Consider the following 27,310-nt stretch of genomic DNA (forward strand, 5'->3'; position numbering starts at 1 on the left):
TTTACAGAAGGCTGGCACTGTTTATTTGTCATGTGGAACCAATATTTAATTAAAGCTGAATGAGGGGAGGCTAACTGGGACAGGCCTGACCCCTTGGAGTTTAGACTCCATTGGTGACTCGCAGTTTGTCACTCTGTAAGCCTCTCGACCAGAGAAAGGAACAGTTATTTTCAGCTCACAAACCTCCACATCAGTTAGAGATATTGACACCTAATGCCATTTTTGTTTTTGCAGTCACTTAATGTTAGTTTTACATTTTCTCACCGTTTCCATTATTCGTAACCTTACAGTGTTTAGGTTTAAGGCCGATCTGACGTACAGATATTCAGCCTTTTGTGCTGATATTTCAGATAGTTTTAAAAAGTTGCACACAGTTCAAATCATTCTTTTTTTTTCTTTTTTACCAGCAAAAAGCTTACGATACTTATGGATAGTTAAATTGTCTAATATAGACCAATCATTTTAGGGTGTGATAGTTGTCAAAATAAACCATAACTTAATTTTTTTACGGTTTGTTTTATGTCGAGAGTGTCCGGTGTGACACCATCCAACCAAGAGAGCAAAGCTAACAAGACAAGCAGATGTGTAAACTCGTATTCACTCAGACTCCAGCCAGTCTTGTTTTCTTCTTCTTCTTGCATTGTTGGCAGTTTACACAACCTTTAAAAGCAGGGCTTCACACATCTATGCTATCACACCATGAAATGGCCTTTGTAGATACATGTACATGCTTGACTTCTGACTCCCAACCGTCCGTCCAGTGGATGAGTTCTTCGCTCACACAGTGACAAAATATCATCTATAGCTGTGTAAACATACTCAGGACACAGACTGAGAGTTTAAGAAAGTATAAAACCAAGAATTTATTGAAGTTTCACACCAGGTTGTGGTAATCTGACGAAGTGTCCAGATGTTATGCAGTCAATAATGCATTCACATTTTCTATCCTCCTCAAATGTGTCAATTATGGCAAGGCCTAATTAGTATTAACCACAACTGCTTTTTTTTTTTTTTTTTTTTTTTGCAGAGAAGTAAAGATTTCAGACAAATAATGCATTTAATTGAGGACGACAAAGATAACGTTACTAACACTGATATAAGTTTACCTCTACCTTTTACCTTTTATTGTTCTGGCTAAAGTTTTACAAGGCAATAGCCTATGCTAAAAGTTAGCTTGCTAACTTGCGAGGTACATAGCTAGTAATGAGCGGGTTGGAGGATTGAAGTGATTTTTTTATTTTTTTATTTTACAGATCAGTTACAATAAACTTACTGTTCTGTGCTGCTCTGTTCAGCAAAATATGCTACACAGTATTTAGTTGTTCCCTGCCTCAGCTGTGCTGAAAGTGAAAGTTAAAGCGAATGGCCCTGACTTGAAAGTACTCCGCATGCGCCCTCTGCTGGATACATTGTGCAATCACGTCTTTTGCAAGTAAGGACACAGCTCGTTCCCAGTGTTTATATTGGTGCATAATTGGGCCAATTATCACCGATACCAATATGTTCCCAAACGCCTATATTGACTTAAAATATCAATCCTACTCTATTCATCAAGCCAACAGAACTACTTTTTTTTTTTTTTTTAAATTGGCGTTTATTTAAATTGCATTTGTAGCATGCCTTCTCCAGTTCTATGGTGTTTCAGAGCAAAGCTTCTTTAAAACAGCCTGATGACAAATCTCTAAAGCCTCAGCTCTGTCACACCAGACTTTGTTGTTGAATCATAGGAAATTTATTGGAATGACTTGAGGAACATCTGATTATCATTTTGACACTGGAAAACCTCCAGTTTTCTCTTTTCAGGCCTCACGGGTTGGCAGCTCTATGAACATTTTTATAAGTGTTGAAAGCATTTTAGTATCTTTAAATGAAAGAACGTCTGCTTTTTGCAACAGATTCTGGCCAAAAAATGTATTCTCATATTGGATCCTGTCGTTTGGCTATTGTTGTTTTAAAGTTTCCCAAATGGATATTTTTAGTGTAGTTAATTCCAAGTGACTACTTTTTAAAAGATCTTTTCATAAAGCCTACTCTTTTTGGCTTACAGGCATACTCTTATTTATTTTTTTCATTCCACCTTTTCTTTATACAGATAAATCACATTGAGCCTCGAAGACTCATTTACAAGCGATACCTGTTTGGACAGAAAAAAGTGTTTGCTATAAGTTTCTTTTTTTTTTCCCAACAGATTGAATTATGTGTTGGATTATTTTTTATTTTGCCTGTTTGTTGTTTATGGTTCTGTTGCTCAGACTCAGGGCTGTGATGGCCTCAGATTTTTAAAGGCCGAGTTGGTGAAGTAGCAGACAGTCGGAGGTTATGCTGGGACAGACGGGCCTCCTCCCTTCCAACCCCTCCTTGAAGTTCCTTTTCATGAGACACGAGCCAGATGCTCAGCCATTATTGACAGCTGTGTGTGTTTGTGTGTGAGAACGCCTATATAAAATGTAAGTTTGGACTTTTTAAAGTAAATGTTTACACAGTGTTTCTGCAGCTTCTGTGCTGCTGTCATCAGTATGTGAGCAACAGAAGGGAGTTTTGTACAGTGAGAACAGAAACATTTAGATTTATACATAAAGGAGGCATTCAGAAAGCGAGTCAGAGGAAGAGTGGATGAGAAAGGAAGGAGTGAGCTGGAGATGGAGAGGAAATGTTTTATTTCCTCGATCATAAGGGGTTTTGCTGGCAGATGGGGCCCCCTGACCTTTTTCTTCAGAGACAATGAATCCATTTTATTTTCTGTGCAGCAGCCCAGTCCCTTCAGACCTTCTGTATATAAGATTTTGTGTCACATGTGCATTTTTTTAATCTATGTATTTATCACTTGTGTGCATGCACATAAGAAGCTAGCTGTAGGCAGTATTTCTACTTTGTTTACAAAAATGGACTGGAGACTGCAGTAAAAATCTAATATTACTCGTCTCCCTTTGTCTTTGTCTCCAGGTGAGTCTGGTCTTGGCAAGTCGACTCTCATCAACTCTCTGTTCCTAACTGACCTGTACTCCAAGGACTACCCTGGACCCTCCCAGCGCATAAAGAAGACTGTGCAGGTGAGCTCACTCAGCATTCGCTCAGTTTGATTTGGCATCAGGCTGACTTTGACATTCATTCCAAGTTGCAGATGTTTAGCAGATGTCTGTTATTTAAATCTTTATCGACCTCACCTTGCCAGGACCATCATCGTCATGAACGTGATGAGTCCCAGTAGTTTGGGCAGGTTACCAAGAATATCTCTCGTTCAACTCTTTCCTTAAATACAATTTTCTGCAAGGGTTTGATGATTGATGCCATTTGTTCCACTATCTTCATTCCAACTACAATAATAAATACAGGTCAAGTGTGGGAAACTGCAACAGAAAAAAAACTTTTATTAAAAAAATATATATATATTTCCTGTTAGCCTAAATAAATATTTAACTCATCTCTATTTTTAAACTGAATGTCTGATTTCCCTTGTTTTTGGGAAGATCTTGTCACATCCTTAACCTTTTTACATTTTGTGGTACAAACTTTGCACCATAAAATTAAAAAGTTAATAATTTCAGTTTTTTTATTGTCATTAAGTCATAAGCTTTTACTGGCTTCCACAATTGACTAGTTCCTCTTCAAAAATAACCACGGACATGAACATGATCCGTTACGAGTACATACGTCAACGCTATGCATTCCTCCTTTGTGGCCAAAACAAAAGACTTGACAATATTTTGTGGGGGTTGCCCTGCAGGAACAGAAGATAACGTCAAGAGTCTGATCCAAAAGGTGAAAAGGTCAAAGCCAAACTATCGTTGACTTCAAACAAAAGTGGAAACTTGATGTGATTCACATGAAAGAACTTCCTCCAAAGAATGCTTGATCATTTAAATCTGTGGTTCTGTTAGTTTTTCCATATGTCAGTGTTTTATAGTTGTGTATAAAAAAAATCTTGTTTCCATATCATTAAATATCCTAAAGACAAGTACCTATACACATAAACATGACAAGGACCATATTTTATAAGCAAAACAAACAATTAACCATTAAACAAAAGCCTTTACATGTTTTTTCTTTTCTTATTGTGGTATTGTCAGTTTGCTGTATTAGGTTAAGTTACTCTGTTGTCACTGAGGGTTAAAGGCAAAATAAAATCAAGAACCCAGATATTCTATGGAGGAAGAAAGTCATGTGAAAGAAGATGAACACTGAGGGGAAACAGCCACAGGGTTTAGTTGTGTCCTTTTATGGTTATGACAAACCATTGAGGAGGAGGAAGGCTTCATCTGAAGGAGAGAAGAGGAAGAGAAGCAGTTTGTGGAAATGAACAAATGTGTGGGGAAACATGAAGGAATTCGAAGGGAAACTACCCTGAAGCTGAGGGAAACAATGAAGTCGAGAGGAAAGAGCTGTATGAAAAGCAGACAAGTCGAAGGGGTGATGTGATGGGGGTGGGGGGGGGGTGGAACAGAGCTAGAGCCTGAGTGAAGCCTTTGGGAGTATAGGGTTAGGAAGGCGACAAAGAACTCCCAAGGAAAACATGGGACTGGGTGGGAGTCTGTATATTCCCTGAGGTTTGAGAGGGTCAGTAGTAGGGCAGGAACAATCCCATGGAACACGACACCCTGCTACCCAGTACCCACCCTTCATCACAATCTGCTTTCAAACTGAAACCTCACCCTGTCTTTGGTTAATTCAGCAATTCTGTAATCAGTCTCGGAACTGCTCTCACCCACAAACACATGACGGTAGTTTTTCGCTTTGCTGCTCTCAGCTGATTAGTAATGTGTCTGTGTACATTGGTGGGTGATAAAACTCTTCCACAGTTCAACAGAAATGAGGATGGGCTGTTCAGAGGACGCACCAGTCCTGCATTCAGTTGGGCTTTAACTTCATTGTGTTTTCAAATTCCCGTTTAGCTTCTCAACTTGTGCAATGTTCCCATTGAACTGGACACACAGCAAGAATTATGTAGAATAAACGGTCACTGGTTCTTGGAAAAACCCTCCTTCACTTTTTAGCTGTAATGTTACATTTTATTGAACTCTACAAGTTAAATTCTCCACCCTGTACTCTTTACGGGCGTCATGTTATCATCTGGTCAAGAGTGAGTTAGCAGCCTTCTATTTAATTGTTTGATTAGTACAGAAATTATTCAAAATCCTCATTTGCTTGGATTTATTTTATTTATTTTGCACTGTTGTTCCATGTTTGTAAAATTGCCAAAAAGAGTTTTATGTTTGGTAATGTCAATTGGCTGTGGCGACCATCTTGAATTGGATGAGCTTCAAAAGCTACCTTATTTCCCAGACTATAAGTCGCTCCAGAGTATAAGTCGCATCAGTCAAAAAATGCCTCATGAAGAGGGAAAAACAATATATAAGTCGTTTCGGAGTATAAGATGCATTTATTTAGAAGTGTATTTCACAAAATGTAAGAACAGACATTTAATCTGGAATAACAACACACAGAACATACCTGGGATCCTGAACACGCTTAATTAACATAACAGGCCAACGAGTCCTACAAGTAAGTTACTGGTAAATTCACCAATCTCATTCCACATCACTTTTGGTGGCATTTTACTTGTTAAGTTTTTCTCGGTTGTCTCCAAGTGATTGTTTGTGGGGGGCGGGTAGCAGTAGAGGAACAGCATATAGTTGTTAAAAACCTAGAGGGCCTTCTCACAGGTGCAAATGGTAATGTTTACTCTGGTTCATGTCCGTATGAATGAACATTGAATGCAGCAGTCAAAAAGTGCATCATGAATAGGGAAAGAAATGTATATGTCACTTGAACTACAAGTCGCAGGACTGGCCAAACTATGAAAAAAAAGTGTGACTTATAGTCCAGAAAATATGGTAATCAGAAGTAGATGGACAACTAATGACTTTCCCGAAAGTTTCATTAGAATCCGTTTAGTGGTTGATGAGATATTTTGCTAACAGTTTACTTTAAATATTTAATGGCAAAATTGAGATTAGGATCGTCTCAGCTACAACCACAACAAACTTTAGGTTAGTATCTAGAAAACTGACCGAGTTATTGGCATTTTTATTCATTTGTTTTTTTTAGTCAGTTGACTGTGGCAGCCTTATTAAATCTGATCGACTCCCAATGTTAACCAGTTGTAGATGAACGTTCAACAATTAGTTTCTGCCAGTTTCATTAAAATGTCAAGTGGTCCATGAGATACACACGCGTGTATTACTGTTGAATTTTATTTGTTGATGCAAGGGAACAGTTTGAATGCACTGTGTTTGAGTCTGTAAATCTTAAGAACCTCCATCTCCCTGCACACTATGAGCTCTGCATGGGTTTACATGCTGTCCTGAAGTAAACGTTGGTGTTTGTAGGCATGTGAGATGTAGGTTCTGTGGTCTGAGGCAGACCAGCTCCAAGTATTTATATTTCAGAACAATTTTCTGTTTTTGTCGCTCACTCACATCCCCCCCAGATCATATTGCTTTTAAATGATGGTTTACAGCCTGAAGGGGAATTTTTGAGGTTTTCTCTCTATCTGTTTTTCTTCACAGAAACGTTGAAAATAGCACATTTGGTTTTGAGCTGGTTGACATTTCACGCACAAACACCTTTTACACAAACTCTCATTTAAACGCACACACTGGGCACTCTGTAAAGTTCAAATTCGTCAAATGACTTTGGTGTGTGATTTATACGCTCCGTTATAATGTCTGACAGATTATCTCGAGGTTTGTGGAAACTGAGGAATGTTTGTGTTCGAGTTAAAGAGCTGTAGTTCAAGTTTAAAGGGTGATCCTAAAATAACTTGATGGGCTTGTGAAAGTATGTAACGGAGCAAAGACACGCTTCAGGAAACAATGGATTAGACTAAACCTTTTTTTTTCTTTGTCTAACCCTCAAACAAGTTGCGAAATTCTATTTTGTTTTTTTTACTTATCAGTGTACTGTATATACTTTGTATACTGTATTTACTCTGCTTTATTTTCTATGCAGTTCAATGAGCATATTATTGAAGCAGTTGACCAAATCAGTTCTTTAAACTTCCGTGCAATATCCTCTGTTTTGAATAGTTGCTAATAAAAATGTGCCGTTTTAGTGAAACTTAATTTTTTTTTTTTTATTGTATCTTATAAAATAGGTTTGAACCTGAGTGATTAAAACACCTGTTTGCCAAGAAAGTTTGCAAAATAAACTGCATATAAAAATGAAGGGCTCCCTACAAATGATGTCACTGTTTGATTTGCCTCTCTCTGGCTGCAGCAGTATGAATCATAAACTCGTTTGAGTCCTTCAGAGGAGTGGCATGTGAAATGTCAAATGTCTATATTACATTTGTGACAGACTTCTTGCAAAGATTTTCCTTCCAGCTCCCCAAGTTTAAAATGGGATACCTGCCAATGAGTGTGTGAATAGAGCATTCTTTTGGAGGATTTGCCATGACTGTGTGTATGTGCTGCAGGGAGTTGCTTCTTTTAAACTCTCTTCTGCAGACTTGTTTGTTTAATGATAGTTTAGATGTGTTCAAATACATCTGGAACTAATATGTGCGCACACAAAATGCACAGCAAGGCCACTCATTCACTATTCTGGATAGATTGTGAACTAAACAGACATTTCCTAGCTGTACTTTTTTAGCATAATGTTTTCCCTCTACTCGCTTTAGACAACTCCCCTTCAAACCTCCTCTTTATTTCCAGCTGAGAAACGAAGTCCAAATCTCCTCCTGTGAAGTGCATGTGTGAACAGCACTTGTAGGAGAAAAAAAAAGTCCAGCCGATCAAATGTTCTGCATATTCTCCTAAAAATCCCTAGTGTGTTTGATAGAGCAGACTTAAAATTGATTTATGAATGCATGTGTAAATGTGAACTGGTGGATTAGAAACGCATTGTAAAGCTCTCTGTAGAACTCAACCAGAGTTTAAAGGGCGCTCTAAATTAGTGCTCAACATTCTGTGCACAGTGTGCATGCTCTCTCTTATAGCTTTGTTAAAGAACACATAAAACATCTGGAAATAACTTTGGATTTTCTGAAAAACCTAAGAGCTTAAGCATAGTAATTTAATACTTTCTTGATCTTTAAAGACTAAAGATATTACCACTGTAAGTTTATACTCTAAAGATTTTGTGCCATGGATGCATGGAGATAAAACATCACAGATAATCATCATAAAACATGTTAAAGCCTTGAAATGCTAGCTGTCCCTTCTAAATCATTAGAATATTCCTACAGAGTTCTCAGATTACGACCTACAATCTTACTGTTCTGCAGGTAGTTGGTGAATGGTGTTCATTAAGGAGTCTCCAGAATGTCTTACTTTCACGGGGTTGTATGAGTCACAGAGGTGTCGAGTTGTATCCAACAAAGTCAGGTCCTCTGGATGTTTTTTTTTTTTTGTTTGTTTTTTTTTAAACCTTTTGTCTTTCGTCTAGCACTATGTGTCATTTATAAGACTGAGTTTGTTGCAGACGAAAAACGTTTCAACAAAAAGAATCCGTCCAGAGGACCTGACGTTGGATTTTTTTCACGTGGATTATTGAGCAAGAATCAGGAGATGTTAAGTTTTATGTTTTTAACGAGTTCAGAAAATTTGTGTGACAATAATTTACTGGGGCAGCATGGTGGTGCAGTTGGTAGAGCTGCTGCCTCTCAGCGAGCAGTTTGCCTCCCCGGTAACAAATCCTGGTCCGGGGACCTTTCTGGGTGGAGTTTGCATGTTCTGTCCGTGCATGCTTGGGTTTTCTCTAGGTATTCCGGTTTCCTCCCACAGACCAAAAACATACATGTTAGGCTGATTGGTAACTCTAAATTGTCCCTAGGTGAGTGAGAGAGTGAATGAATGGTTGTCTTGTTTATCTCTGTGTCCCTGTGATAAACTGGAGACCTGTCCAGGGTGTCCCCCGCCTCTCGCACAGTGACTACTGGATATGGGCACCAGTGACCCCCATGACCCAAAAAGGAAGAAGCGAGTAAAAGATAATGGATGGATGGATAATTTACCTTTAATTGATTATTCATAAAACCTGTCTTCATTTCAAAATTGCACTCCCATCAGATTGAATTATAAACTTGGAGGCAGCTATTGAGATGGATACAAAGCAAGCCGAGGCCGGTATGACACTATCAGAGGTGGACAACACAATTCTTGAACATTCAAAACAACATTCTTGCGCCACCAAGAATTCAGTGTTGGTTTTAAAAATAGTCTTTTTTTTATTTATTTATTTTTTAATTGGCCGCTCTAAACGCAACTTCGGTTTGTAAATAATCACGAGTCGGTGAGACTGCAACAGAAAATTTACATGTTGTCTCACAATTTTCCAGCAATTTTAAGATTCCAACTAGTGCCCACCAGTCACAGCTCAGTGAGATGCACCTCAAGTATAAGCTAGATGTGTAAGTGGCATAGTCATACTCTGATTTAGGCTAAATATACTTTACATTTCCCTGAAACTGAACTACAGTAACGCCTAAATCAGTTTTACTTTGTGTTCTCTTGCTTTCCCAGCTAATTTAAGGGATGTTACAGTACAATATTACTGTAGTTGTTGTTTTTTTATATAAATACATTAAGATAATAATATTTATTCATTACAAGTTCTAGTTGCATGTAGACAGGAGTTAGTTTTGGTTTAATTCCTTACTCACTTGCAGCTGATTTTGGTCTGAGATGTGTGGGTGTATGCTGATGATGCATCATCACGGCCCTGAGTGGGAGAAGAAAGTGTCATATTTTTAGCCATGCACGCCAGTATTTGTGGGCAGCTTCATTATATTAAACTGTGAGATTATCTGTGCACAGCAACAAATAATCACAAGTATAAATGTCGTTTTTTTTATTTGTTGGTTTCAGGTCGAGCAGTCCAAGGTATTGATCAAGGAAGGAGGGGTCCAGCTGACTCTTACCATTGTGGACACGCCAGGCTTTGGAGACGCAGTGGACAACAGTAACTGGTGAGGAGTGCCAACGAACTTGTACACTACGCTTGTTCTTCATTTCTCAGTCGTCTCCCCTGACACCTTTTTCTCCATGTTCTTAGCTGGCAGCCTGTTATAAATTACATTGACAGTAAGTGTGAGGACTTCCTGAATGCAGAGTCGAGGGTGAACCGGAGATCCATGCCAGACAACAGAGTTCACTGCTGTCTATACTTCATTGCACCCTCTGGACACGGGTAGGTTCAGCATGAAACGTCAACAGCAGCGATGTGAGCTGAAGCAAGAGAGCTGGGAACACGTATTTAAATATGGCATTGATTTTGTCTCCTATAATGTCAGTCTCTAACTGAGCAGAAGAGTGAAGTAAATGCTTGTCTGTGTCAAAGACAATAAGACTGCCAGTGTTTGACCCACTAAGGTTACATAATCAAGTTCTGCTCATGCGCACAAAAAGATCTGTTCTCCATCCCTTGAGCAGCCAATCAGAGCAGAGTCTTAGATGCACACAGAGGAGGACAAACTCTTTCTTCTTTTACCCTACAGCATCTCGTATGCTCTGTGTGTGTGTGTGGCTGTGAATTTCTATAACTCCAGATCTTAGTTAATCGACTCATCACTCGGTTATTAAAAAGCCTGCAGTCTCAAGTCACTGGCAAAATGTTTAGTCATATTAATAGTCTATCATGGCATCACAGTACTCTTATTTTTGTAATATTTAAACAGTAACTCGTACAGTGTTGGAAATCCTACCGAGGTTACACAGATTTAATCTTAGCCCATAATTTCTGTCACATGAGCTCAGCACAAAACTAGTCTGTGCTCTTACATTTGAAATTTAGGTTTTGCAGCTTTAGAAATGATCTTAAATGGGCTTTTTTTTCATTCCTTGTCACTGATGAGACGATGTGTAACCGGTTTCTTCTGGTTTACCTATCATTGAGATTTACTGTCGCTACACAGGAATTTACCAAAATGCAGTTTCAAAGAGAAGCCTGGCCTTTTAAAAGTCCTGTGCAACAAGCTGCTTGAAGGCAGTTGGAAGCTGATCTCTTCAGAAGTCACTGACGTGTGGCAGTAAAATGTGGAAACCTATAATAAATGTAGCGTTAGAAGTAACTTACACGTTCATGTTTCCAGACTTAACTAGGATGGTTTATTCCCAAGAATTCCAGAGAAGATTCCAGCAGCAAGCCCAGTTCTCTCTGACTGAACTCCATCTTATTAGTTTCATAAATTACCGCCTGCTTGTAGAAGCAAATTTATGAGTTTGAAATAACTTAAATTCTTGAATAGTCTCTTTTCTCATCATGTCTCATCCAGCTCGGAGCTTGACTTTGGTTATATCTGGAGCTGCTTTCACTTCATCGCTTCTGGAGCCGCAGTGCACACAAACTTTGTCTTCTCCTGTGACCGCTGCACTAAACCACTGAACGGTGGTTTCACGGCCCTTCTTGTGTTGAACCCACGTTCACAGTGCCGTATTAACACACAGCATGTATTGTTTACACGCACATAAAGAAAAATAACTGTTAATACAGGCTCGGCTGTGTTTAGTGTCTTTTACACTGTTGTTTTTACATACTTGCCTTCCTACACACAGCCCTCTGAGTTCACGGTGTCAGGCAACAGAACACCCGTTTGACACTCAGTAGTGAAGACCCTGGGTTGGACAGTTCTGTTCAGTTTGCTCCTTGTTGGCTTTGTTGTGAATAAATGGACAGTGTTGTGTCCCTCTGCTGGTGACCTGCTGAACTGCACCCTCTTTACAAACTGCACACAATTTGCTCTTGTGAATTTATTCTTATGAGTCACTCTCCCTACCCTGACCCATATAAAACAGTTTCCCTACGTTCCAGTGAAGTTCACAGATGTAGATGGCAGCACGTGCAGTGCCAGCAGCTGGATTGTTTCTGACCCTGAATGTTTTGACAGTTCATGCACATACAGATCCCTACTAACAATCTCAAGATGACATAACTGACCAGCAAAAGACCTTTGCACAAAAAAACTACTGGATATATACAGCTATTCCTTTATTTTATTGTATCACTGTTTTATTTACTTTCTACTGTTTGAGCATTTTCTAAAATGTGTTACTTTGGGATGTTCATTGACTGTAAAAAGACTTCCATTTTTTTCTGTCTTGTTTTAATCTCAGTGTTCTTAAGATGAACATTTGACCTCTCACAGAGAAATACAAGCTCACGCTAAATCAAAGGAAATGTGAATTCAGTGGTGCTCTGTTTCTCAGCCATTTGTATTTTGAGCTTCAGTTTTATTCTTCATTGTCTCTCTTCAGCCTGAAGCCGCTGGATATCGAGTTTATGAAGAGACTCCATGACAAAGTCAATGTCATCCCTCTTATTGCAAAGGCTGACACTCTAACCCCCGAGGAGTGCCAGCTGTTCAAAAAACAGGTGTGTGTGTGTGTGTTACAATACAAAGACTGAATTCTGATTCACAACAGTTTTCTAAAGAATTGTATCCTGCCAGTGGACAACAGCTGATGTGACTTTCCAGACGTTTGTTGTGACAGTGACACAGCTGGACACCAGAAAGTTATATTTTAACCCACATTACTGTAAAGATGGAGACAATTGTATTTGTTCACATTCCTCAAACCCATAATCTTTCATTGTAATAAATAAACTAGCTTTCACTGATAAATAAGTTTGCTTCCCAATTTGTTCTTCTGAAAACTAGTTTTCCTGTTGAGAGCTGAGCAGTCAGGCTGCAGCAGGCTGTTTGTTACTCTACAGCTAGATGGTGCCGATGGTCTTTTGGAGGCTGATGGTCTAAAGCACGGCTGTCAAACCAAAGGCCCGGGGGCCAAATGTGGCCCTCCATAAAATCTTATCTGGCCCCAAAATGTTATTTTAAATGTAAAATACTTTTATCACTTTAATTTTTTCAGTAATCTTTGATTATGATGTCAAAAATGCAAAAGAAAACGTCAAATGAGACCAATTATTGAGGAACCTGCAACCAAGAAAAGATGTTCGGTATCTAACTTGAGTTAATGTAGATTCTGAAACCGGCCCTTAGTTTGAAAAAGGTTTTAATTTTGGCCTCTTTTGTAAGTGGGTTTGACACCCCTGGTCTAAAGCTTTAAACATCTGTTGCCGTTTTTTTAATTTTTGACACAACGGAGAACAATGGGAAAGATTAGTAACCTTAAAAATCGCTGCTTGAAAAAATCTGACGTTACTGATTAACAAATTAAAGAGCGCACAATGACAACAGAGACAACATTAACATTCAAAATACATGTTTGGTTATTTTGTTTTTATTTTCAGCTGTGTATTTTTATCAATTTTGGCTATCTGGTGACAAATGGGACAAAAAAAATGTTTTTAGCCATTTATAAATGTATCTTGCTTTCTGAGGATCATGTATTCACAGCACCTGTTTAAAGACTTCATAATTTTACACGAAAAACATTTTAATGCAGCTCTCTTTTAAGAGGTTATTCTGCGACTGAGACTGAAGTTTTAGCTGCAGACTGTAGTGCAGATGTCTCTGAGTGCCCATTACAGTTTTAATGCTGATCTTTCTCTCTTCCAGATAATGAAAGAGATACAGGAGCACAAAATAAAAATTTATGAATTCCCCGACACGGAGGACGATGAAGACAACAAGCTCATTCGAAAGATTAAGGTAATCCATCAATAGTGATGGGAATTCCTGCAGTTTTTGGCAAGTTAATTTTGATACGTTTTTACATGCGATTTTACAACAGCTTTCACATTGAAGTGAACATTTTTCTCAACCTGTTTTTGTTCAAGTAGAAACTCTTCCAAGGCTTGAAAATCAGCAGCTTGCAAAATAAAATATTAAAGTCTGTTATTAAGATTTTTTTATTTTATTAAATTTTCCCCCCATGGACCTTGTCCATGTTGATCACATGTTCTGACCATCTCCTTCTCATCATATATTTAAAAACCACCTAATCATTTTAGTAGCTACTAACAAACCAAACCTTTAATAAGGGGAAAAAAAATAAAAATTCATGTCGATAAACAATGTTCAAGCCAATCAGTGAATCCAAAGCAAGGTCTTGATTTTTTTTTTTTTTATTTTAGTTTATTTTTTTATATGGTTAAAGATACTCAAGTGTGCGTTTTGTTTTGTTTTTTAGGAAAAAATGCCTCTGGCTGTGGTTGGCAGCAACGTCGTCGTCGAGGTTAATGGCAAGAAAGTCAGAGGTCGCCAGTATCCATGGGGCGTGGCAGAAGGTAAGTTTGCTCAGGTCCACCACCACAAAGGAAAAAAAATATTTTTTTGTTTTTATTTGTGGATGTTTGAGAAGCAGGTTTTAAGTCTTTGCGGATGGTAACTTGTAAATGAGCTGTTCAAGACGATAAAGTAAAAAAACCTGCACTTGTTAGTTTTTGCAGGTGGGTGTGTTTGAAAGAATCCAGCAGGCTTTTCTCATTCTGAATGAAAGAGACATGAGATCTCTGAAAGTATGAGAAAAGATGCATGTTCTCATTAGTGACCCCTTGTGTCCATTCAGTGTGTTAATTACTGGGTAATGTATGACTTGTCAAAATGCAAAGGCCTAAACTAAACTGTTGATGATACAATGTCCACCTTGTGATTTGTTTTTAAAAAGTTATAAATAAAAGTTCTATAGTTATAACGCTCACATTTTAGATCTGCGTAGTCTTTCATAGAGTAAATGTTTCATGGATCAAACTGATGATAATTTATAGGGATGCACGAAATTATCGGCATGGTATCGTTATCAGCCAATATTAGCAAATTGACAAAGACTATGCAGAATAATATAGAATTTTAATTCCACAACAGAGAAAGCTATGTAGTCTCTGTAAGTAGGTCTAGGGAAAAAAGATACTGGTATTGGTTATCGGCCAAATAAGTTTTAACATATCGGATATCGGCCAAAAATCCAATATCATGCATTACTAATAATTTATAAATTATACGTTTATTTAGAGAAACGTATCCAGGAAATTTTTAAAAAGTATTCCAGTATTAAAAATCAATCATCACTTGTAATGAAGCATGAAAATAAAGTTTATTTCAGGGTTTAACCTGGAATTGTAGAGCTTTAACTTGAACAAAAAAAAGACAAGATATTTAAGAGGGGACACAAACTTCCATCATCATGGCTCTTTGTTAGATCTTTATTATCCAAGTTACTCATTTATACGTATTCATAAAGTTCCCACTCAAATCGACACCAAAGGATAAAAGGGCTCAGTTTTATACCAAGAACGAGATCAGAAATCAAAACATGTTGGACCGGAGTCACTTTCAGTGCAGACATTAAATCAGAAACAGCTGTCCGGTCACTGGAGTGTTGTTATATCCCACACTTCGTACAAAACCCTCTAGTGACAGATAAAGGATGGTTTAACTGTTGAATTTTGACAAGTGAGAGGTTATCCAGTTTCTTTTGTGGCCTTCCCCTCTCTCCTTCAGCACAAACGCGCACACGAACACTCTTGATCCCGATGGGGGATTCTGGAAAAGGAGAACAGGCATCATGATATCTCGGACTGCCACATTTCCTTTTTTATCTTTTTGTTTTGAGCCTTGTACACTGTATATATCCTTAAAGGAATAAAGTGAGATGCCGTTTGTTGCTTTGTGGTTGACCGTTTATCAGTCATTCACTGTTTCATTCTTTTTCTCTCTTTTCCCCCCTTTATTTCTTTGTCTATTTTATTTCATGACTGACAGAGGGCATTTTTGGTAAACAACCCATCCTTCTCTATGTTTTGCCCAGATTTTTTTTTTATCCTCACACCTCTTGCCTCAAATTAAAAACCCAGCCTCCTCCTGTCAGAATCACCTCCATCACCTTCTTTCCCTCAGTTTTTGTTGCTTTGCTGCCTCATCATTAGGCTGATGGTCAAACCAATGCTTTAATCAGACTTGGGCTATAGACTGAATATCTCCTAAACTCTAAACCAGATCTTCCTCTGGGAACAAAACTGAACATGGAAATGGATTTTTATAATGGTTCTAACAAAATGAAGTCTACTTTAATTGAAAGGTGACAATGAACTCTTTGTGTCACCATTATTTACTGCAGAACCACTGTTTTTTTTTATTTATTTAATAAAGTAAACCTGGAGCACTAACTTCAGTGAAATGTTTACATATTTCCAGCCATCTTTTTAAAAGAAAAAGAGTGAAACATAATACAGCTTGTATCTACATCATTTTTTTTTCAGTTATTAGTCATTTGTATTATGGTATCTGTAAATGAGATGGCCGAAGCTCTATCAATATTCACTTGGAATTATTTTTGTTTTCTTGGATTGGTCCCACATAACTTTTTTTTTATTTAAAATTGTTACGTTTTTATAGTTTTGAATATTTTTTGTGTATAGCTTTACAGTATTTAGTTGCCATGCCAACAGTAATTGCTACAAGCTATATTAGAGCAAATTTTCTGCAAACAAGAGACATGAGCAGTGAGATGGAGTCGGGCTTAGCCTGGTTATCCAAGTTGTTTAGAAATTAAATGAATACTTCGGTCATTCTAGAGTGGGTTTCTGTAGAACTGTAAGCATGCCCAAACGTTAGTTTTCCCCAATTTTACAAAAATTATTCCCCAAAACCACAGTGATCACACAATTCAGCTACGGCCAGCCTAACGTAGGCCAATCATGTGACTCGAGCTAAAATGTTATTTCCTGCGTATTCAGTCAAGTGCTTTGTTTACATTGAGTGCATACCTGCATTTCAATATATCTGGAAATCCACTGGAGTAAACGCTTTTAACCTGCATTATTTGAAGTCCAGTATAACCATTTCATATCTAATTTCATAGTTTGCAGTGATTACCTCTTAAAGGCATTTTGATGTCTTCAAGTCCATCTCACTGAGATCCACTTATTTAAAACATTCACAATATTCTGACTGCTCAGGTTTGCCTTCCTTTGACACTGTTGTACTATCTGGCATTCTATTCAGTTTACTTCTAAAAGCTGAAATCAGAAGTAGAAATTTAAACAATCGGATTTAAAATCTAATTGGAGATCAGAAGTTTTGCCCCAGGTCTGATGCTGCGGATGGAAACAACTTGAGGCTGTTTGAAGCTACGTCAGCAGTAGAAACATCATTTTTAACGTTTCCTTCTTTGATCCTGAACCTCTCTTCACTACGCAGCTTGGCTTCTTTGTAAGATGAGCTGGAAGGTGCAGAGTGAGGATGACATGAAGGCCTCGCTGTATCACTGGGTCAAAGAGGGGACTCTAACATCCTAACACATCGCTTATCGGGTCATAAATGAAATGAAACGTTAATGTTTCTCAGACGGGCATGGAGCATCTCATTTAAAACATTAGGCAACATGCTGCTTGTCATAAATCTTCACTCGTTAGCATTCTGGAATTTAAATTTTAAACTTGTGACATGGTGGTAAAGCATCCTGCACAAACATACGCATGATTTTAAATAAAAGGCTGTGTGCACTTATTTATTTTTTTATTAAGCTAATGCAGTTCATTATCATGGCCTAAGTGAAAACTGCCAGTAAACCACAGCGCTCGGGCTCAAAACACCCGATTTACTGCAACAATTTTCTGACACCGGGAACTTGATCCTGATTTAATAAAATGCTTGAATCAAAATTTCTAAAGCAGCAGTAGGAAGTTGGCAGTCAGCAGTCGGGTGTTTTTTGTCATTTATTAATTTGAACTGTAAAACTTGGTTATAGCCTCTTTTTTTTTTCCTGTGACCCCCATGTAGCTCCTCTTACCATTCCTTTAGGCTTGCACCCTCAGCTGGTCATGCACAGACTTTCTCTCACACTCCCATCCAACCACCGCACTCCCCCTGCAAGACCTGTTCTCTTTAACCGGTCCACTTGGACACATGCAGGTTATAATCTGGGCCGATTCTGGGCCAAGTCTGAGCGGTAACAAACCCAGCCACTCCAGACCCAGATTTAGCCCTCTGCTGTGTGCAGTCAGTAACTCAAACACCGTCCCCCTCCCCTCCGTCAGAGCTCCCTCCTCTAGAAGAGACAGGAGGTCAGTGGCTGGTTTGGGAGGCCATGGGCCGGGACAGCTTAAGTTTCATCAATGGTAAGGTGTCCTCCTTATTCACTCCACTGGTGGTGATGAACTGCTGAGTTGGTTGGAGGTCAATTCTTCAGGGACAAGAGGAGGTGTGGAGATCCACCACAAACAACCTGAGCAGCGGTTTATCTGCAGTCCTTTTCCAGAATCCCATCTGACTTCATAACCCTGTCTTCTGTCTCAGTGAAAACTCACAACCATCCAACTAAACCATGAGAGCAGTCGTGTTTGCTGCTCGACCCATGTTTGTTGTGTAGCATCTGTGGGTTCAGCTGTGAGGGGCTGGGATCAGATAAGAGCCATGAGCCTTAATGATTGAATGCCATTTTTATTTTGATTTGTGGAAATGGGCTTAAAATGACAGAAACTTATTCAACTTTCTTTTTTTTTTTTACTTTAAAATCACATTGAAAAACCTCTGGTGGGATTTCACAGCAATAACGGAGAAAAAAAATAACTGCAGACATGCTCAATTTTAAAAAGCAACTGTTTGTTTTTCCAATTTTTCTCGACTTTTTGACAATTATTCGCTTTAAAACAATCCTGTCTGATCCTGCCCTGAAATCGCTTTATCCTTTGTTTTACTACAACTGAGCTTGTATTGTTGTTTAAACACTGATTACATCTGGAAACCTCCTTTAAAGTGACCTCTTCTTATTGACTGAATGAATTTTACATATTGTCTTATGTTCATTTTGACATATTTTAATGTTTATCATATTTAACAATACTCAGTGCATGTTTTATTCTCTGTAAATAACACACATTATATTAGTGTTGCTCTTTGTTGAGAAAATTTACAGCTGTCACAGCATTTTATTTTAACTTATTTTTGCAGTTGTCGTTCATGCTTCCAGTGTTTAACTCTGTTCTGAGACGAAGCAAAGACGACGTAGATAATCATTTTCACACGTTTGTGTCTCTCACTCCCTCTGGTTTCCTCTCTTGTTTCTCTGTTTCAGTGGAGAACGGGGAACACTGCGACTTCACCGTTCTGCGCAACATGCTGATCCGGTAAGAAATGTTTACTGACATGGGTTTAATGTGACTGGATTTCCCAACCCGTGAGGACTCCGCAGACCAATTTCTAATAATTTTGTGTAGAAAAGTTTGGCATGTTGAGGATTTGATGGGGTGTTTATGATTCAAAACCAAATTATATTTTTAAGTGCAATAAATTCTGGTGTCACTAACACTTTGGGTGATTGTTGTCTCCTCTTCCAAAGGACCCACATGCAGGATCTCAAAGACGTCACCAACAACGTCCACTATGAGAATTATCGCAGTAAGAAACTGGCTGCTGTCACCTGTAATGGAGTGGACACCTCAAAGACCAAGGGACAACTTACAAAGTAAAGCTTCAGTGGATACAATCTAAACTTTTAATGAAACACAGAAAATGTTCAGCCTCTGATGTAGAAACACTGAAGACTCTGTTTAATTCTTTGTGGAATAACTCTCCAAACGATGTACCAGTATGTTGGTTAAAAAAAAATAGAAATACTGATGTTTTGTAACTTGCATCATACCATTAGTTGCTTCCACATTGAAACTCCAACACATAACTTTATTGTAGAGACCTGGGTCAGGTGCTGCCGATTTGTAGATTGGTCATGTGGTAGGTAGGTGAGACTCTGACGTCCTGATGTTCAAACTTCAACTCGTTTCCCTGATCCACAGGAGCCCCCTGGCTCAGATGGAGGAGGAGCGCAGGGAGCACGTGATGAAGATGAAGAAGATGGAGGCAGAAATGGAACAGGTCTTTGAAATGAAGGTCAGGGAGAAGAAGCAGAAGCTGAAGGACTCGGAAGCTGAGGTTTGTAGTTGATCTCTTCTGAAGTTTAACACAGGCAGCTAAAACAAAGACATAGAAGAGCTGCAGAGGTGAAATAGTTTATCTACAACCCAGGTCATGTGACCTTTTTTGGTTTTGGTGCCTTAAAAAAAGACTTAAATTTGAAGACGTGGTTTAAAAACATCTGTTTTCATAAATCAGAAGAATTCAAACACGCAGCTATATATATGTATATGTATATATATAGATAGATAGATAGAGATAGAGATATAGATATAGATATAGATAGATAGATATAGATATAGATAGATAGATATAGATATAGATAGATAGATATAGAGATAGATAGATATAGATAGAGATAGATAGATATAGATAGATATAGATAGATAGAGCTGGTGTTAATTTGAGTTTCTCTTTTTTTTTTTTTTTTTTCTATCCAAAGCTTGAGAGACGCCACGAGCAGATGAAGAGGAACTTGGAGGCTCAGTACAAAGAGCTGGAGGAGAAGAGGCGAGTGTTTGAAGAGGAGAAGACCAACTGGGAGGCTCAGCAGCGGATTCTGGAGCAGCAGAAACTCGACGCCTCCAAGTCAGTAACACGTTCAAGCTTCAAGTGATGTCACTTCCTGTTGCCCTTCCACTACCATTCAGGGGATTTTTGAAGTCTTCAGCCCATGTGAATGGATATGACTCATAAGATTTAAAAATAATTTGCACAACTTAGTTAAAACATGGAAATAAATAGTTTAGCATCACTCAGTTAAAAATTTACCAACATCACTACAATATCTACAATTTCCATCATTTTGCACAAAATCTTACAGAAACCAAACATTTTTTAAATGTTGTAAAGATCTGAAGCAAACTGTCCTTATTAAAATAACATCCTTTTCTTTCTGATTGAATATCAGATATTCATTCCGTTCAAAAATTATTTTCTATATTTTGCACACGGTTAAAAAAAAAAATCAGCTGTCATCCTGAAATCATGATCGTTTGGATATAGAAATCTGTTAACGTAAACATCTGTACGCTTATGAGTCTTAACTTCTTTGTTTCTGACAGGAATATGCAAATGAAGAGTTTTTGTGCTTTAGCTATAAATATTTTATTCTATTTTAACAGTTTGTGCCACTTTAATGATTATAAATCAGTGGAGTATTTTATTAATTATTAAGGGACAGTGCACATAAAAATATTTACCCTGAACAAATACCATTACAGTTTGGAATTGTAAGCATTTAAATTATGTTTTAAACTAGTTTGCTTTAACACTACAATAAAAAAGGAAACGCTGTGGTTGCACATTACATTTCTGGATCATGATAAAAGTGGAAAACATACAAAGATTTAAGAAGACGCAGTGTCTTTACGTGTCAGTAGTCCCTCGTTTATTGTGCGTGTCACGTTCCATACACAGACATAGACATAAGTGGAAAAACTGAAGAAGGAATACTGTTTATTTTAGTATTTATATATTTTAAGGCTTTATAAACTCTTCCCACACTCTAGCAATGTTCTAAACTCTTGAACCTATGTCATTTTAACAACATACGTGTATGTACTGTGCAATACTGCAAAGTTTTATGAGGAACTCGCCAGCCTTGGTCCAGTTCTGGTCCAGTTCTGATCGACGCTCTGCATCCACTGAGTGCCAAAGTAACTAGTAATAAGGACCAAACTTTTTAGTCTGGTTCGAATCGGATCAAAACTTTCCTCCATTTTCAGCAGAAAACAGTGGCCAGAAACACTGTTGGCTTCTGGGTAGTGTAGTTTTTTCACTGGCCTTACAGTGTAGGCTTAAACTATAAAATGGCAATGCCTGTCCGTAGTTTTTTTTTTGTTTTTTGTTTTTTTTTACTTTTTATTCCATACAGTCTCAATCACGTGAGTAATATTAAAGTTGACAATCGTTGAAAAACCGCCAAAGAGCGAGGCTACGAAAGTCAAACCGCGAAGTTGTGAGGGACTACTGTCGTGATGAATGTTTCATTCAGTATAATCACGGTTCAGGTTACAAACATTTAAAAAATAATAATAATCTAATGGTGAAATGCCAGGAAGTTAAAAATATATAATATCCTGGTACTGATGGGGAAAACTAAAAAAATAATAGTCTTTTGAAAATTGGAGTCAATGGTTTTATTTGTCTCTAAAATCCGTTAACGTCAGCTGACACAGTTTTGTCGGTCATGAAACATTTTTGTCTTGATTGTGGTAAAATCCACGTTTCTCAGTTTAAGTGCTCGAGTCCTCCATTTGTGATTTTCGTGAAACCTCAGATGTTTCGATTATTGTTCTGTCTGGATGGCTTGTTGTTAAGTTACATCCAACAAGTATTCAGTGCTCACTGCAATAATTTGGTTTTATTTGGCTATAAAACATTTAAGATTTGTCTCTTCCTTGCCCTGATTTTTTTTTTTTTTTTCAATATTTCCATTCTGCATTCAGACTTTGCGAGAAATCCTAAAACTTTGACCTGTGTAGGTTTGTTTTGTTAAAGTGGTTTGTTTTCTTCGTAACGTTTTAATTTGTTTCTCACAGGACGATGGAAAAGAACAAGAAGAAAGGAAAAATCTTTTAGGAGCTCCCGCCTGAAAGCGCACACCTTCAGAAATCCTCCTCCACCAGAACCCACGACTCACAGACTCGTCTCTCTGCAGGGTTGGCTGCATCCGTGGAAGCTTTTTGTTTTTGTGGAAAGTGCATGTGTCGATATTCTATTTTCCTATATTTCCTGACAAAGAGGTGAAAGCGGTTCCCTCTGAGCGAGCGGGGCAGAGCGGACACATGGCAGGGACCACGCCCAATAACTTCCACACATATAGATCTGCAGGTAAACTGTTTATTTTATAGTTAAAGCTATAACAGGTGTGTAACAGGTTCAACACTTCCAGACCTCGTGCGCTTTGAGCAACTGGGAGGGAATTTATCTGAATGTGTCGGCAGCTGAGGAGGAAGAAGTCGGATGGATTGAAGGCCTGGTCGCACCACAAAACAGCTCAGAGAAATTATTATTCGTCTCATAACCAACTTCAGATAGCGTAGGAGCACTGTTCATTTATTATTGCCAAGTTTTTATATCATGCAAGTCAATAAAGAGTCGATACAAGTTGAAAGAAAACCTTCTGAATCTGTTCTTGTTTTTTTGTTTGAAAAACATTAAGTTTAAAATGTTTAACTTGGGGTTTATTCAGTAATAACAGGCATATAACATGTAATATTTCATTTGAAAATGTGTCTGAGTATGTTGAAGTAGAAATTTAGTATTTTTAAACGTACTTGTCCGGTTTGTAAATAAATATCTAATTCATATTACAAATATCAGTCAACTTTATTTTAGCCTTATACATATTTACTGTCGATTTTAAAAAATAATAATTCAAAAATGCATATTTTAACTTGAATTCTATAAACCTCTTTTAAAACTTTAATATCTCTGTTTTAAAAGTGTCTTATGTTTGATATTAGAGGTTTTATTTTTTTCTGCAAAGCATCAAAAGGTTTAAATGTTACGTAAAAAGCACCTGGTGTGGCCGGGCCTTCAGCTGTGATGAAGTGGCAGGCGTTTCGTGAATACTGTAATCAAACATTTTGACTCGATAATAAATGATAAATCAGAAGTGATAAGTTCTGATATTGTTTGCTTTTAATAATAACTTTATGCAAAAACCTCCTTTGGTGTCTAAAAACAGGTGTTTTATATTGTGTGTGTGATGGGTGTCGTCATGGACCTGAACCCTAAAGTCCTGATTTTTGACAATTTCTATTTTTCCCCCCACCCCACAATGAGTTAACATTTGATCCAAAACCAGAAAACACTCTAACTTTTGTTTTGAAGACTTTTTTTAAGACGTTTTTCTAAAGTAACCAAAAGTGTTGAGCGTCATTTTAAAGGCTTAAATTTCAAATAACTAAAACTTTTAAACCTTTGTCCATTCCTCAGAGTTGTAAGGTTTTATTTTCATGATGCCATTAGTGCTGTGTACAGTTACAACAGCTCATTATAACATCTTACTTTTCTAAAATGACACTAAATGAATTTGTTGTTTCAGACTGCCTGCTGCCTCATAAATATTAACAGCACATAAATGGTCATCTGTAGAAATCTGCTTATGTGTACAAACAGCAGGCTGTGCTGCACTTCTACTTTTTTTTAATATATAGCCAATTTGTTTTCAGAATCAATGAAGTTGTTTCCATACATACACACACACTCAGTATCTATGTTAACAGCTACATTTTGCCAATGCGTACAGCTCAAAACACCTTTATATGGAAAAATTAATCAAATTTCCTTAACCATCTTGCAATGCCCTGCAGAAATCCTGGAGTTGTGTATTTTTTGTAATATTTTCTTTATATATAAAAACTGTTTTCTGCTTTGTTTTATTGTTCTTTTAACTGTATGATATTAAAGTTATGCTTTAACGATAACTGCATCAAAGCATTTTTTTTGTAAACAAAAAGCTTAATTTTTCTGAATCTCTTGTAACGTTTGATACTTAAAATTGTAAACTTTAGAACAAAGTAATTCTAAATACTTTATTTAAATGTCACTTTAGCACAACCCCAATTTAAAAAAAGTTGGGATGTTGTGTAAAATGTTGATTAAAAATTGCAATGACTTGTTAAAGTTGACATATTTTCTTCACAATGGAATGAACTTATCAAATCTTTAAACGACATAATTTACCAATTTCACTGAAACAAAGGAGTAATTTATGAGTTTGATGGCACCAAAGTTGCAACTTAAGAGGTGCAGGAAAACTGAGGAGCATTTTGCAACTATTCAGAGTTTATATTCATATTTTGAATTTGTACAATGCTCAATATATGGAATTGTGTTCATCAATAGTGGACCAAGACAAAAAGCTTTTAGTGAATGTGAGGATGGAGAAAACTAATGTCTGTTTGGTTAAGATGTCAACATTTCAGATGAGTCACACGAATGAGACTGTTTAGTTCAACTCAGTTTTATTTACATCAAGCAATCTCAAGATGTTTTTATATAAAAAGATATAAAATTAAAGAAAGTATGTTCAAATCTTAATAAAAAAAAATCTAATTTAATCTAACTGGCTCCAGTTCAGTCAGATTCAGTTGCAAATTTACGACCCAGTTTTACTCCGATTCAGTAAAAGATGAAGCTGTTAATCTTTACAAACCAGCAGGTTGCATCAAATCTTTACTTTGCTGAAATCCACTGGTCAAGAACTGGACTGATCAACAGCAGAACCAGAACTGGGCTCTTGGGGATTGGGAGGAAAAAACAACTGGGCAGACTCGTCTGATTCAGTTAAAGATTCAAAATCTAAATTTCTTCATGATCTCTGTTGAGCATCTCATCATTCATGGATGTTGGTGTAAATTTAGCTGTTGCACGAGAAGTCCGTTCACGAGGGCCCTGAAAAACTATGGGCTTTGTTGGCCCATCTTTCAGTCTGGCTCACGCAGTATTTCCCTTTAGGAGTATCGATCCTGCAGAAAGATCAATATTAATATTGTTACATCGCAGTAAACAGAGTGGTTTTGTTTATCGAAATTTCAAACTTTGTATTTAAGACAATAAAGCACCAACTTACACAAATCCATTTTTGGAGCAGCTGGCATGAGTTTTAACGATGAACAAAATGTGAGCCTCTGGGATTCTTTTTGGAAAGAATTTAAAGCAGCAGGTTCCAGGCGTCATGTCGTTTGGCCCATGAGCTGTGAAATAATGAAATAACCGTTGTCTGTCATCAAGTGGCTTCATCTTCAGTGTGTTTGATGAGCAGTAAAATGTATCCAATTAGTTTTTTATTATTAGAAAATGTTCCTGTAAAATGCCAAAGGTTTCACCTTTGATTATTTTCATCTGTTCCACTTGAACATTATAAATACAGTCACTTATGAAAAGTTAAAAATGTGGTTTTCACGTAAAACTGGTGCATTTTTATAAAAAGATTTCCAGAATATTGCGTTAAGCGACTCCTGCTCCTGCTATCATGATAACTATATGTTATGTAGTGATGTAGGGACAGCTTTCGCTGTAACATACTACTAATTATTCTTAAAGCTACAGTAGCTCAAGCACAAAGAATATTAATTGTTTAATCAACACGGATTCTTTCTTTTTCGAGTTAAATTTCTTCCATGTGACCAAGATAACTTGTGGAGTGGTAATTAGTCACATGAGACGCCATTTTATCTTTGACCCATCAGAATAAATGTGGTCATTTATTTAACAGAATCAAAATTTAACATCAAAACATGTACACATTGATTTGCTGATCTGTTTCTGATTAATAACCTTGGCACGATTTACTAAACAAGACAACAGAAGATTACGGATTGAGACTGATTCATCTCTGAAGGCATCTAGCTTGATTTACTGGCGAATAGAAGTTTAAGAGAAGGAATAGATTTACAGAGGAGGTTTAGATGGATGAAAGTTATGTGTTGAACCAGAAAATGGCACCCTTCCTCCGAATCCAGCTCAGCCCTCCGGTACACTTCAGGGCGTCAACGGCTTGTTACCTGAGATGGTGGATACTTCCACTCCAGAACAGAGGTCCATTGGCACGCTCCCTTTTCAGCGTCTCCGGTCAGAGTGGCTGGGGTCGTCAGAAGTCGTGACGAAGTACTCAGTTCAACAGAATAGGCTTCCTTAGAAGTTGAGCATTTATTGCTCAGGTTGAGTCACAGCCGAGGCAGGCTGTGACTACGTTGGAATGGATGGACCCTTGGCACATGGTCAAATCCATCAGCTACTTAGTTCAGCTGTAAGACTCCATCAGACTGAGTCTCATCTTCGACTGGAAGTTCCGGGAAGACTGGAAAAGACTGAAGACTTGGAAGACTCGTGAAGACTGAATAGTTCCAAGAAGTGTTGCCTTTCATCCACTTCCTGTTACGTCGTACTTCCTGATTGGTTGAAACAACAAGCAGGGGTGTAGTTTTAGTGATGTCAGAGGGTCGCTAGGAGTCAGTAGACAGCAGAAATGTTGTAAGAACGGTTAGTACAGACAGAGAAATATTTTGAAGAAATGAGAGGATGCAGGTGCCAGCCAGTTCTTATTTACTGTCTGAGAGTTTTAAAAACAAGACACTTCGTTCTCATAACTTGTCTCTGACTTTTGCCCTCAAATCCACTCCTCATTCAGACAGAAGACTAAATGCACACTTACTACGTAAGTGTGCAGTGCTTGGACCAATACTCCTTACTTTATACATGTTTGCATTAGGTAAAGTTATTAAACAGCATGGGATAAATTTTCATTGTTATGCTGATGACACACAATTATATTTGTCCATAAAACCCAATGAATCCAATCAGCTACTTAGACTACAACATGTCTTAAAGACATAAAAACCTGGATGACCCTTAATTTTCTGCTTTTGAACACAGACAAGACTGAGGTTTTGGTTTTTGGACCTGAGCCCCTTAGGAATTAATTTTTCAGTCTTTCTCCCTCCTTAGATGGCATTAATCTGTCCTCCAGCTCTAATGTTAAAAATATTGGTGTTATTTTTGGTCAGGACATGTCTTTTGTCCCCCCCCCCATTCAAAATGTTACTA

The 27,310-nt window shown here is 37.7% G+C and overlaps 1 protein-coding gene across 1 annotated transcript in view; it reads left to right on the forward strand.

The window, feature by feature from the left end:
• Positions 1-22,976, forward strand: part of LOC119416181 (septin-7) — a 35,811-nt gene extending 12,835 nt beyond the window's left edge. Inside the window, exons 3-13 of the mRNA XM_037683374.1 lie at positions 2,944-3,050; positions 9,807-9,907; positions 9,994-10,128; positions 12,192-12,309; positions 13,457-13,549; positions 14,031-14,127; positions 18,915-18,966; positions 19,179-19,304; positions 19,633-19,768; positions 20,193-20,338; positions 22,294-22,976. Of these exons, the coding sequence (XP_037539302.1) occupies positions 2,944-3,050; positions 9,807-9,907; positions 9,994-10,128; positions 12,192-12,309; positions 13,457-13,549; positions 14,031-14,127; positions 18,915-18,966; positions 19,179-19,304; positions 19,633-19,768; positions 20,193-20,338; positions 22,294-22,333 (1,151 nt within the window). The 3' untranslated portion in view covers positions 22,334-22,976. The remainder of the gene's footprint in view (positions 1-2,943; positions 3,051-9,806; positions 9,908-9,993; positions 10,129-12,191; positions 12,310-13,456; positions 13,550-14,030; positions 14,128-18,914; positions 18,967-19,178; positions 19,305-19,632; positions 19,769-20,192; positions 20,339-22,293) is intronic.
• The last annotated feature ends 4,334 nt before the right edge of the window (positions 22,977-27,310 follow it).

The sequence above is a fragment of the Nematolebias whitei genome, chromosome 10 (genome assembly GCF_014905685.2).
Source record: "Nematolebias whitei isolate Nwh7 chromosome 10, NemWhi1, whole genome shotgun sequence".
NCBI lineage: Eukaryota > Metazoa > Chordata > Actinopteri > Cyprinodontiformes > Rivulidae > Nematolebias > Nematolebias whitei.